Below are 13,362 nucleotides of genomic sequence, written 5' to 3'. Positions count from 1 at the left end.
AAAGGCCTACAAATGTGTACTCTTTCTTGGTTTTGTAATGTATCCTGGGACCCACAGCACACAGTGGCTACCGAGCCCTGGACTGCAGACCCCACCCTGATCTAGAACAGCCTCCCGGAGATAAAGGCCCGGAGCTAAGGGAGCTGGGAGACCCTCTGGCTCAGCACTCTAGTAGGGGACCTAGATGAGAGAGAGGACAATGACCGGTCTCCCGTTCCAGGCAGAAACCACTGTCTACGTCATTATGAGATGTAAGTTGGATGAGAGAGTGACGACGGAAGCAGAATTTTCTCCAGAGGACTCTCCCTCAGTAAGAGTGGAAGCCAGGCTGGAGAATGAATACACCGTTGCTGTGAAGGCTCCCAGTAAGTAGCCCCACGCCCCTCCAGAAAGGAGGCGTCATGTTAGGGAGGAGGCCCCTCTTGCTTTCTTTTACTTGTCCTGCCCTTGTTCAGCAACTGAGCAAAGTGACAGCCAAAATTTGGATCTGGTTGTCATGTTCTATTTAAAGGAACAGGAATGGCAGAATCATCTATGTATGATGGAGGAGAAAATGGCTTTATTAAAATTTTTATCATTATAAAGTTAATGTATTAAAAATTTTGGAAATTGCCTGACCAGGCGGTGGCGCAGTGGATAGAGCGTCGGACTGGGATGCAGAGGACCCGGGTTCGAGACCCCAAGGTCGCCAGCTTGAGTGTGGGTTCATCTGATTTGAGGAAAAGCCCACCAGCTTGAACCCAAGGTCGCTGGCTCCAGCAAGGGGTTACTCAGTCTGCTGAAGGCCCGCGGTCAAGGCACATATGAGAAAGCAATCAATGAACAACTAAGGTGTTGCAATGCGCAATGAAAAACTAATGATTGATGCTTCTCATCTCTCTTCGTTCCTGTCTGTCTGTCCCTGTCTATCCCTCTCTCTGACTCACTCTCTGTCTCTGTAAAAAATAAATAAATTTAAAAAAATTAAAAAAAAATCGGAAATTATAAAAATTTTGGAAATTAGAGAAAAGTCAGAAAAAGTCATTATACTACCATTTAGTCTTTGGGACATTTGTTCACAATTTTTAAAAACATGGTTGTTTCAGTAGTATCTATTACCTAATATTCTGTTTTTCTTTATATAATCTTATATTTAGGCCCTGGCCGGTTGGCTCAGTGGTAGAGCATCGGCCTGGCGTGCAGGAGTCCTAGGTTCGATTCCCGGCCAGGGCACACAGGAGAAGTGCCCATCTGCTTCTCCACCCCTCCCCCTTTCCTTCCTCTCTGTCTCTCTCTTCCCCTCCCGCAGCCAAGGCTCCATTGGAGCAAAGATGGCCTGGGCGCTGAGGATGGCTCTGTGGCCTCGGCCTCAGGTGCTAGAATGGCTCTGGATGCAACAGAGCAACGCCCCATATGGGCAGAGCATCGCCCCCTGGTGGGCATGCTGGGTGGATACCGGTTGGGCGCATGCAGGAGTCTGTCTGACTGCCTCCCCGTTTCAAAGTGCAAAAAAAAAAAAGATTAAAAAATAATAATAATCTTATATTTATTCTCTCCTCATCCCTTTACCCCCATGCTATTACATGGACTTTGTAACTTTCAACTTTATAACACATTTTTTTATATTATAAAAATAATGTGTGTTCAATACAGAAAACTTGAAGAACATAGTAATCATAAAGGAAAGTAAATAGAATATTAGCCATATACCCATCCCAAGGAAAATCACAGGTTTCTGTGTTTTCTCACATCTGTGTACATGGCTACTGTCCCATAGCCCACATCCATTACCTGGAAAATATCTATGAGTGTCTCCCACATACGTAAATATTCTTTTACAGCAGGGGTCCCCAAACTTTTTATACAGGGGGCCAGTTCACTGTCCCTCAGACTGTTGGAGGGTCACCACATACAGTGTTCCTCTCACTGACCACCAATGAAAGAGGTGCCCCTTCTGGAAGTGTGGCGGGGGTGGATAAATGGCCTCAGGGGGCCACATGCTGCCTGCGGGCTGTAGTTTGGGGACGCCTGTTGACAGCATGGTGCTTAATGGTTGCAAGGTGCTCCATTTTATAGACATACCATAATTTATAAAACCAGTTCCTTGTATGGGTTTTGTATCTTATAACCATAGTTATTAAAGCTGTGTGATACTCAGTTGAAAAGAAATCTCATCTTTTAATTTTTCATTTCTTCATTGTTGCTTATTTATGTAATTTCTGATTACTTATTGCCTTGTTGTCTTAAATTATGCAATATTGAGCATCCTTATACTAGTAGGGTCTTTTCCCCCTTTTGTATTTAAGATTATTTCCTCAAGATGGAATTCCTAAAACAATGGGTATTTTTTTTTTTTCTCTGAAGCTGGAAATGGGGAGAGACAGTCAGACAGACTCCCGCATGCGCCCAACCGGGATCCACCCGGCACGCCCACCAGGGGCGACGCTCTGCCCACCAGGGGGCGATGCTCTGCCCCTCCGGGGCATCGCTCTGCTGTGACCAGAGCCACTCTAGCGCCTGGGGCAGAGGCCAAGGAGCCATCCCCAGCGCCCGGGCCATCTTTGCTCCAATGGAGCCTTGGCTGCGGGAGGGGAAGAGAGAGACAGAGAGGAAGGGGGGGGGGGTGGAGAAGCAAATGGGCACTTCTCCTATGTGCCCTGGCCGGGAATCGAACCCGGGTCCCCCGCACGCCAGGCCAACGCTCTGCCACTGAGCCAACCAGCCAGGGCCTACAATGGGTACTTTTAAGGATCCTGGAAAATAGTGCTTAATTGCTTCCTGAAAATTGCTACTATCATGTTTATTGTCTATACCATTACCAACACTAGGTGTTATCATTTTAAATACTTTTGCTGATTTGATGTGTTTTAAAAGTAGCCCATTGTTTTAATATGCATTTCTTTGATTACTAGTGAGTTTGAATATTTTTTCATGTTCTGAGTGTCGCATTTCCTCTTTTGTGAATTGAATCTTTGTGGTTGGTGTATTTTAAATTTTTTTTTCCCCTCAAAACCCCTTCCTGTGGTGCAGAAGAGAGTGCGTAGGGAGAGAGCTCACTGTAATGACGGCAGAGCAGTGAATCAATTCTACTGGCCAGGTGTGGCGGAAGTATGGATTTCCACCTGCCAGGGTCCCTCCTACCTTCTGGCAACCACTGGCCTTTGTATAAAGTGCTTTAAATTCAATTCTTCTTCCTGTGTATTGTGGCAGTGAACCTATAGTACTGAATAAAACGTGCAAATCATACTAAAATTAAATTGCAGACCCAATGAGAATAATTCCTCTTGGAGCCCTGTCATGTGGTAGGCTGCCGTCTTCCCCTTGTGCCCTCTCTCTCACTTCCCTAACCCCAGCTCACCGCCATGGTCTGTCTACCAGCCCCTGGTTCACTTCCTCACCATTAAAATGTATCCATGAGCACTTTTTCCTGGACACTTGTTCTTCCTGGGCGCTTTTATAGTATCTTTTCTTCTGTTCAGACCTTTCATCTGGGAACGTTTCTCTGAAGATCTATTCTGGGGATTTAGTGGTATGTGAAACCATTATCAGCTATTACACTGACATGGAAGAAATCGGGCATTTATTGTCCAGTGCTGCGGATCCGGTGGAGTTCATGTGTCAGGTAAGGACGTCAAAAGGAAACCTGAGTTTTCTGGATATGTAATTTCTACTCGTGGTTATCAGCCTGGAATCCGCAGGGTGGGAGATAGCTTGGTTTAGAACCTGACCATCTTCAGCTTTTGCATTCAGGCCTTTAAAATCGTGCCCTACAACACCGAGACCCTGGATAAACTGCTCACCGAGTCCCTGAAGAGCAACATCCCTGCAAGTGGACTGCACCTCTTCGGAATCAACCAGCTGGAAGAGGAAGATATGATGACAAGTAAGTCAGCAGTCAAACCTCAGGAAACCGTCAGTGGGTTAATTCCAGTTGGTTGGTTTGGCGTCCAGTCAACCCTTCCTTCGAGAAAGATTTATTCTTCTCTGGCTAGCCAGAGATTCTTCTAAATTACAAATCTGGATACCTCACCCCTTTACTAAAAACCTTTTGTAAATTCCAAACTCCTTGATCTGCATACAGTTTTTCCCAGGGGCTCCTGCCGTATCTCTGTCTCCACCTCTTTCCTTCCCCTCTCTCCCTTGGCTCCTGTGCTCTGCTCTGTGGAAGGTATGAACCCTTCACCTGATGAGAATTCCACCCTGCCTCTTGCCGCCTTGACTCCTGGGAATACAGTTCTTCCTGCCCTTCTCGGTTGCTTTTCACCTGGCTAACTTCCGTTTGCCTTCCTGTAGCAGCTTAGGTTGCACTTTCCCGGAAAGACTTGCTCGAACCCTCAGTGGATTCCACCCACTTGCTGTGGGCTCCCCTAGCATGTTGGGTATCCACTGTCCTAGCGCTCCTCTGCTTTGCTAGTCAGTGAGGGCTGGGACTGGGCCCGGTGGCTCGTTGTAGGCTCGAAACAAATGTTTGTTCGATGAGGGAGGAGCAGTCTCGTGTGCACACGTGACAAGGCTGGAAGAACCACTTGCACGGGGATGGTGCCTGGCCTGCTGGACAGGATAGGATGCCAGTTATGGTGCTCCTGTGGACACCCCTCTTTCTTCGTGCCATAATTGCACTGCACAACGGGACCCGCATCCTGGATCCCCTCTGCCTGTGTTCCATCCTTCCATAGCCTAAGAGAGCCACAAGATGAGGTTATGGTCCCTTTACGACCTTCTCCTGGGGGCTGTCTCCTGTTGTCTCTCCCCGTTTTCCTGCTGTGGAGTGTTCTTGCATCACTTCCAGCAGGTGTTAACATTCTCTCTATTCTTAAACTTGGGACTCAGGAGGGAGTATGTCATAGCCTGACAATGTCAGATCCTGGGGACATTTTCAGGTCCTTCATCCAAAGATTATATCCTGGTGAACAGGAAGCTAAGTTTGTCTTATTAAAAAAAAACCAAATATATGTATGTATAAATACATATATGTGTTTACTTTTCTGTAGATATATATTACTATAAACCCAAAAGAAATAAACTTCTATGAAAACAAGACAAAATGATTTGTCCCTCAGCTCTACAACAAGCATGTCTCTTTTTTGGTTGAATTTAATTTGCTGCATTCAGATATTAGTAGGTAAAGGGGTCATGAGGATCCAGTGACTACTATCAGGAGCACTTTGTTTCTCACGAAATCAGAGGTTAACATACATCCTAGGGTTCACATGCATTTATACAAACATTTAAAACCTGTTTTCAACAAGGAACTTACTGAATATCTTCATGTGAACCCTCCTAGGTCCCTTTGGTAGTGTCTGGAAATACTTTCTGGTTCAAAACTAAGGCCCAGGGAAAGTCTAAATAACACTCAGGATTACTTGACATACTTTATGAAACTGGGAATAAGAGCTATGAAGATGGGCTTCTTTTATTTATTTATTTATTTATTTATTTATTTATTTATTTATTTATTTATTTTAGAGAGGAGAGGGAGAGACAGAGAGAGAGAAGGGGGGGAGGAGCAGGAAGCATCAACTCCCATATGTGCCTTGACCAGGCAAGCCCAGGGTTTCGAACCGGCGACCTCAGCATTTCCAGGTCAACGCTTTATCCACTGCGCCACCACAGGTCAGGCTTGGCTTCTTTCTTTTAATCAGCACAGAACAATTGCTCTAAGGTACCCTGGAATTTGCAGAGATCCTGTTGTGTCATAGTTCCTGTGGCTGCTATGTGCACCTTCAGAAAATCAGCACTTTGAATTAGTATTATTTCTCAGGATTCTCTGATCCTTTTAGAGAAAGAAGAATAAGATACTAATTATTATATTTGTTAATTAATTATATGTCATTTCTTCTGTCATCTGTGGGCATAATTTTCAGTGATGCTCTGAAGGAAGCTGTCAGATGTTAGATCATCAGCCAAGAGTGCCTTCTGGAAGCCACACTAGGCATGCCAGCTTCGTATCCCAGAACAAAGGTGCCCTCTGCTTCATTGTTATGTCCATTAAGTTTTCCTTGACAATTTTTCAGATCAGAGGGATGAGGAGCTGCCCACCTTGTTGCATTTTGCTGCAAAGTATGGACTGAAGAACCTCACTGCCTTGTTGCTCACGTGTCCGGGAGCCCTACAAGCATACAGTGTGGCCAACAAGCACGGCCATTACCCCAACACCATTGCTGAGAAACATGGCTTCAGGGACCTGCGGCAGTTCATCGACGAGTATGTGGTAAGGTCAAGGTGGGAGAGGCCCCAGGATTGAAAATGCACTATGTGGTCCTAGGGCAACCTTTTCACCAAAGACTTGGTTGGATTTTATCTCTAGCGTGTCCTTGTGGGCCTCTTCCAGCGGGGCCAGTATGTGTGGGCTTAAGAAATGAGCCCCATAGTTCCATGGACCTGGGTCCAAGCTCTCATACTAATACACACTTGTCAGCCATATGGCTTTGGGAAAATCATGTGTCCTCTTTCTCTCTTGGTTTCCTAATATGCAGAAGAGAGATAATAATAGCTCTACCCATAAGATTCTTCTGAGAATAAACAGAAAGAAGGTAGATAAAGCCCTGAGGTCCACCTTCAAAGAATTTAAAGAGATGTTTATGGAATGAATCTGCTGAAGGTTTGATGCTGATGCCTCTTCCCCAGTCACCTCCTCACTCTCTTCCAAGGCACCTTGATGGGACACTCCCAGCTACCTCCCCCACCATCAGGCCCAGGCAAACTGTGTTAGGATTGGTTCCTCCCTTAGCAGAGAACGCTACCAAGTTCTGCACCTGAGGTTTCAGGAAGCCCACGAGTGAGGTCCTACCTTCCACTGACATCCATCTCTTTCTTTCTGAGCCTCTGCCTGTCTTAAGGTGGATATGCCCAGTTATTCTGCTCATCTGGTCTTGGACCCCAGATCCTCCTAGATCGTGACTTCTGGGTCCTTCTCTGAATGTGATCTCAGCCCTTGGCTAGGCTTTCCATGCCCCGGTTTTGCTTCCATTGTCTTGGAGGCAGCTGCTCTCCCTGACTCCGCCCTCTTCTGGTTTTCCTCCATCTTCACAATTCACAGTGGGGACGTGGGACTAGCTCGGCCTCTTGAGTGGGGCTGTGACCTCAGAAAGAACAAGAAACACAGTCCTGTCTTGCTCTCTACCTCCAGACAGGAGTGAACCTGACACGACCCCAGAAACTTAACTCTCTGCTCTGTATTTGACAGTCTTGGGCAATGACTCACCATTGTGTACGAAGGGATCTTCCCCGAGTTTGGGGGTAATAAAGTATGTTGAATGAACAGAATAGCCTGAGTGCCTGTTTGGGGCATCATTGTCATAAATGAGGCTTCAGCTGCTCACCGTCTGGGAGCATTTACTCAGCTTGACTTTGAAGTCACAAATGTGCAAAATGGAGTATTTCATTTTATGCCAATAGTTTTTAAATACTGTGTTCATAGTAATTACTGCTACGTATTGAATTTATTTCGTTGGCAAATTCATGATCTCATTTAATCCTCACCACAATCCTTTGAAGTTGACAATCTTGTTATCTCCCTTTAACAAATGAGAAAAAGAGCTTAGAAAGGCGGAGTAACTGTGCCTAGGATGAGTTTGCTGTTAGAGCTGGGGCTTGTTCTCCTCTCTGCATGAGGTTGAAAGATGCACTTCCCCTGCGCACTGAAGTTAATCTGCTTCACGTTTCTCACACCATCTCTGTTCTCTGACTAATCTCTTCAACCACTGCGTCTTTAGCAGTGCTACCGAAAGGTTGTCCCTGTGTGTTGTTCATGACCTCCAAAAACTGTCCCGTTTTCTCTTTCCACCACATCAAAACCAATTTCCAGGCTTGAGTCACCAACACGTCACAGCTGCCACCTGGTCCACTCCTTGGGTCTTATCAAGAAACCAACACAGAATGTTGAGAGCAGATTAGCTCTCTGGGGACAGTGGTGATGAAAATGGGTATTCTTGTGGGTTGGTGTGGAAATAAGGGTTGTGACACACCAGAGTTTTTACCAGGAGAAGTTGTGCAGAGGTTTCGGAGAAGGCAGCTCTCTGGTTCCCAGTCACCTGGGACGGAGTGACAGGGCCATGGCCTGACTTTAGAGCACGGCCTCCTCCTGGGCACACAGGTAACAGCCTTAATTTTTTTTTTGTTTGTTTGTATTTTTCTGAAGTTGGAAATGGGGAGGCAGTTGGACAGACTCCTGCATGTGCCCAACCGGGATCCGCCCGGCATGCCCACCAGGGGGCGATGCTCTGCCCACCAGGGGGCGATGCTCTGTTGCTACCAGAGCCATTCTAGTGCCTGAGGCAGAGGCCATGGAGCCATCCTCAGCGCCCAGGCCATCTTTGCTCCAATGGAGCCCCGGCTGCGGGAGAGGAGGAGAGAGACAGAGAGGAAGGAGAGGGGGAGGGGTGGAGAAGCAGATGGACGCTTCTCCTGTGTGTCCTGGCCAGGAATCGAACCTGGGACTCCTGCACGCCAGGCCAACTCTCTACCACTGAGCCAACCGGCCAGGGCAACAGCCTTAATTTTAAGATCAAATATAACACAGAAAATATATAAGTAAAATCTTTATTTTTTTTGTACTTTATTATGTTTCAGACATTTCTCTAATCATTTCGGATTAATTTCCCTATATTTTGTGAATTGCATTTTAAAATCAGAATTTTACAGATCTCCACATGCAATAATACCAAACAAGATACAAATATTTTAAACATAATTAATAATTCTAAGGGGAAGAAAACACAATTAGAGGCTGGTACTGTTAACAAAAGCATTAGAAGTTAAACATCTCTTGAATAAAGAGAAATAGGAAATATAGTAATGGAAAAAAAATCAGGGCTCGAAGGAAGAAGAAAAATTTCCAGTTTTCCAGCAGCTGATATAGGCAGCTAGCTCTCTGCTGTGCAGGTGCCATACCCTGGATTCAACCAGCCCCTGGTTGTAAAGCCGAAGGGGCACTGTGGAGATAGGCGCTGTGAGGACTCAGGAGAAGCCCGTGGGGAGGAACAGACCGAGTTCCTGGGGTTCCCGAGGGACCTCTGACTCCACAGAAGTGCAGGAGCACCATAGCCATGTCCCACATCCTCCCATGTGAGTTTCCCTGGGGCTAGTCAGTCAGGGTTACACCCTCCTGTGTCATGTGTTCCCTTCTGAGGAACCACTAGGGTGTGGAGAGAAGGTCAGAAGCCAGGATTGTAGGCCCTTGTGTAGATAAGGCATTGGGCTTTTCTGAGCTTTCGTTGTCTTATCTGTGAACTAGGGAATATTATGTCTTTCTCAAAGCAGTGGTGGAAAGAGGGACATACCATGTGCAGTCAGATGCCTAGCATCGTATCCGACACATAATGGGCGCTCATGAGAAAGCTGCAAATTTGTATCATCTGGTCATTGGACATTTAATGAGTGTCTCTGGTGTGTGTGACTGTGTGCTTAGTGTTGGGGGAAGAAAAATGATTAAACCAAAAAACGCAAAACAAAAAATGGATTTGGAGCCTGGCCTCAAGGAGCATTCAGTGTGGTGGGAAATACAGACGTACCCACGCCCTTGCCCGTGTGAACCTTCGCTTTGCTGCTCACAGCCCCACTCAGGGTGTCTCAGGGTGTCTGGGCTGTCTTTCAGGAAACTGTGGACATGCTGAAGAGTCACATCAAAGAGGAACTGATGCAAGGGGAGGAGGCTGACTCTGTGTACGAGTCCATGGCCCACCTTTCCACAGACCTGCTCATGAAATGCTCCCTCCACCCCGGCTGTGATGAGGAACTGTACGAGTCGATGGCGACCTTTGTCCCGGCGGCCACCGAAGACCTCTGTAAGTACTGCAGCGCAGTTCTGCTTCCGTCTTTCTGCTGACAAGTAGCTTTCTTCATTCTGGTGGGGATTAATATTCTGTTTTACACAAAGTTAGATCTGTGTTGCGACAAGCAGAATCCTTCTCCAAACTCCCTCTGCTCTGGCTGCTCTGTGACTAGGAAGTTTAAGCCAGGGCCTGGAAGTCAGAGCTGGTAAAGGCATTGCTTGCTGATCCAAGGAGCTGAAGTGGCTTTCAGCCCTGTCCATCTATCTCACGGGTCCTTTTTATGGCAAGTGATTTGCAATGAATGCCCCCTTGACTACCTTAACGTGAGCTTCATATATTAGAAATCACATATACACCCTAGTGGAAATATAAAAGAGAACTATAAGTATAAAATAAAACTGATGTAAAAAAAGAAGAAGAAATTCTCAAGCATGCTTGCATGTGAGGACGTAATGAAATAGTCAGATACGGGACACCTGTGCTCAGAATCACTGCCAATGTCATGACCGCAAAGGCTGACCAACATGTGTATTGTGTCGGGGACTCGGTTACTGCCATCAACCCTAGTATCTGAATCTGAACTTTCCTAACAGGTGACTGATCCTTCACGCCCTGCTCTCCATTTTCATAATAACTTCTGTAAAATTCAGTGCATATTAAAACCATGCAAAAATACAAGTTGTATTTATATGTGAAGTAGTTTGGTTTCAGGGTTCAAAAAAATTATAAGTAGGTTTTTTTTATGGTAACCTGATTTTATTGGGTTAATATATAATAAACTTATTTTCAAAATGTCATAACTGTAGGATGATTTTTCTTATAAATTGCTTAACAAATTTTGCCCAATTTTGGTTATAGTAATTGTTTTCTTCCAATAGTAAAAGTAATAAAAACTTATAAAAAGTTACAAAACTTACAAAAGACCCCAGAAGTATCATATATTATTGAGTTGTTATTAAAAGTAAATCTCCCCTAGCCGGTTTGCTCAGTGGTAGAGCGTCGGCCTGGCGTGCAGAAGTCCCGGGTTTGATTCCCGGCCAGGGCACACAGGAGAAGCAACCATCTGTTTCTCCAGCCCTCCCCCTTTTCTGTCTTCTTTCTCTCTCTTCACTTCCCACAACCATGGCTCAAACTGTTTGAGCAAGTTGGACCCAGGCACTGAGGATGGCTCCATGGCCTCTCCTTAGATGCTAAAATGGCTCAGTTGCTGAAAAATGGAGCAGCGGCCCCAGATGGGCAGAGCATCACCCCATCAGGGGCTTGATGGGTAAGATCCCAGTCAGGGCTCATGCAGGAATCTGTCTCTGCCTCCCCGCTTCTCACTTAATTAAAAAAAAAAAGTCTATATGACTGATTCCACCCAACCAACTAATATAGCACTCATAATTGTTTGGTGGGTATATTTGTCTTTTTTGCTTATGCCTTCTAATATTAAATAAAAAAATTACACAGATACATATACACACAAATGTACAAATACACACATGTGTGTGTGTGTGTGTATATATATATATATATATATATATATATATATATATATGTATCATAAGCAGTTTTTTAACCTATCTGTATGTCTAGGGAAATATTTAAAAGCCACGAGGGACATGAAACACTTCCTTGTGCCGGATTGCCCCACACATTGCAGGGTGTCTAGTATCTTTCATTCTTGTTCTGTTAAATGCCAGTAGTGTCCCTCCATCATGGTGACAACGCAGAATACTCATAGATTTTCCAAACCTCCTCTAGAGGGCAGTGCCGTGCCCTTGAGAACCACTGGTCTAGGTAATGTTGATTCCAGTGCACTACGAGGGTTGAAGCAGGAGGACCATGTCTGCCGCCGGCCCTCTAAGAACCTTCTTAATAAGTTACCTCTGTTTGCTGTCCAATACTAAGCATGCTGAAACGCTGCCTAACACTTAATGCTCCTTTCCCCTGTTCTGAGTAACAGACTTAAGAAAGGTAAGACCAAATATCCATCAACGAGTCAACTTTATTGATGAAAGTTTTTCTGGAATGGGCTAGATTGAGTATTGCCAACCTGCACAGCCCAAGAAGAAGACAGTAGGGCCTGGGGCCCAGAGGGAGGTGGACCTGGTTCTCTTATCCATGAATAGAAGAGCAGGCACCTAGAGGGTGCCCTGGAACTGGAGGTGTGGGTGCGTCAGAGGGCCAGAGGCAGACCCTGACACCAGCAGCACCTTTGACCCTGCAAACCCAGACCTAGAAGGTGTGGTCCACTGGTTGTTAGGTGCTTGCCGTCAGATTGGCTGCTTCCCTGAGGTCTGGCGGAGAAAGAGGGAAAGAACAGTAGAAGCTCCCTTCTAACTGGGAAGACTGGAAGGACTCATGGGCACTCTTCCCTAAAGTCATGACCTGGCAGGGAGGTGAGGAAAGAGGGTGTCATCCCCACAGTCCAAATCCTCTATTTTACCAAATCCTTACAGCACTGTACAAGAATGCCTTTAATAACCTATACTTTACAAACAAGGAAACTGATGCACAGAGAGGTTATACACTCTCCCAGCTAATGGGTGAGAGAGCTTAGATTTGAACCCAGGTCTCTCTGTCTCTAGGACCGTATTCTTTATTCTGTGCCAGAAATTTCCATCTAACGCCACAAATTTAGTCCTGGTTCCTTTTAGAAAAACCATCTAGCACCGCAGCCCAGCTTGCTCCTTCTGCAGCCCAGACAGCACCTTATGTCACAGCCTCTGACGCCCCCTGCTCTTGCACGTCTGTCCATCCCCATGTACCCAGCGAGCATTTCTGGAGCATCTTCTTTTTTTTTTTTTTTTTTTCTCATTTTTCTGAAGCTGGAAAGAGGGAGAGACAGTCAGACAGACTCCCGCATGCGCCCGACCGGGATCCACCCGGCACGCCCACCAGAGGCGATGCTCTGCCCACCAGGGGGCGATGCTCTGCCCATCCTGGGCATCGCCATGTTGCGACCAGAGCCACTGTAGCGCCTGGGGCAGAGGCCACAGAGCCATCCCCAGCGCCCGGGCCATCTTTGCTCCAATGGAGCCTTGGCTGCGGGAGGGGAAGAGAGAGACAGAGAGGAAAGCGCGGCGGAGGGGTGGAGAAGCAAATGGGCGCTTCTCCTATGTGCCCTGGCCGGGAATCGAACCCGGGTCCTCTGCACGCTAGGCCGACGCTCTACCGCTGAGCCAACCGGCCAGGGCTGGAGCATCTTCTGTTTCACCTACTTGCTTCTCCTGGGTGTTGGGAAGACAACGGGGGTCAATCTGGGCCAGAGGCCCCTTCATAAAAGAACATTTGGAGAACAAGTGCTACCTACTTGGGAAGCCAGAGACCATGCATCATCACGTCCACCCTGTGTCCTTACGTAAGTCGCTTGAACAGTGACAGAGTCCCCCCACTTTTTTAAAAAAATTTTTTAAAGATTTTATTTATTCATTATAGAGAGGAGAGAGAGAGAGAGAGAGAGAGGAGGGGGAGGAACAGGAAGCATCAACTCCCATATGTGCCTTGACCAGGCAAGCCCTGGGTTTTGAACCGGCAACCTCAGTGTTTCCAGGTTGACGCTTTATCCACTGCGCCACCACAGGTCAGGCGAGTCCCCCCACTTAACTAGCAGTTTGGTGTGGAC

The 13,362-nt window shown here is 46.4% G+C and overlaps 1 protein-coding gene across 3 annotated transcripts in view; it reads left to right on the top strand.

The window, feature by feature from the left end:
* Positions 1-13,362, top strand: part of PIK3AP1 (phosphoinositide-3-kinase adaptor protein 1) — a 124,388-nt gene that overhangs the window by 68,581 nt on the left and 42,445 nt on the right. For all 3 annotated transcript variants that reach the window (XM_066239301.1, XM_066239302.1, XM_066239303.1), the window contains exons 4-8: positions 221-365; positions 3,459-3,601; positions 3,730-3,862; positions 5,994-6,190; positions 9,575-9,764. In XM_066239301.1, coding sequence (XP_066095398.1) covers positions 221-365; positions 3,459-3,601; positions 3,730-3,862; positions 5,994-6,190; positions 9,575-9,764 — 808 coding nt within the window. The remainder of the gene's footprint in view (positions 1-220; positions 366-3,458; positions 3,602-3,729; positions 3,863-5,993; positions 6,191-9,574; positions 9,765-13,362) is intronic.

The sequence above is a fragment of the Saccopteryx bilineata genome, chromosome 7 (assembly GCF_036850765.1).
Source record: "Saccopteryx bilineata isolate mSacBil1 chromosome 7, mSacBil1_pri_phased_curated, whole genome shotgun sequence".
NCBI lineage: Eukaryota > Metazoa > Chordata > Mammalia > Chiroptera > Emballonuridae > Saccopteryx > Saccopteryx bilineata.
The sequence above is the reverse complement of the archived record's forward strand: the minus strand, read 5'-3'. Positions and strand labels throughout refer to the sequence as shown.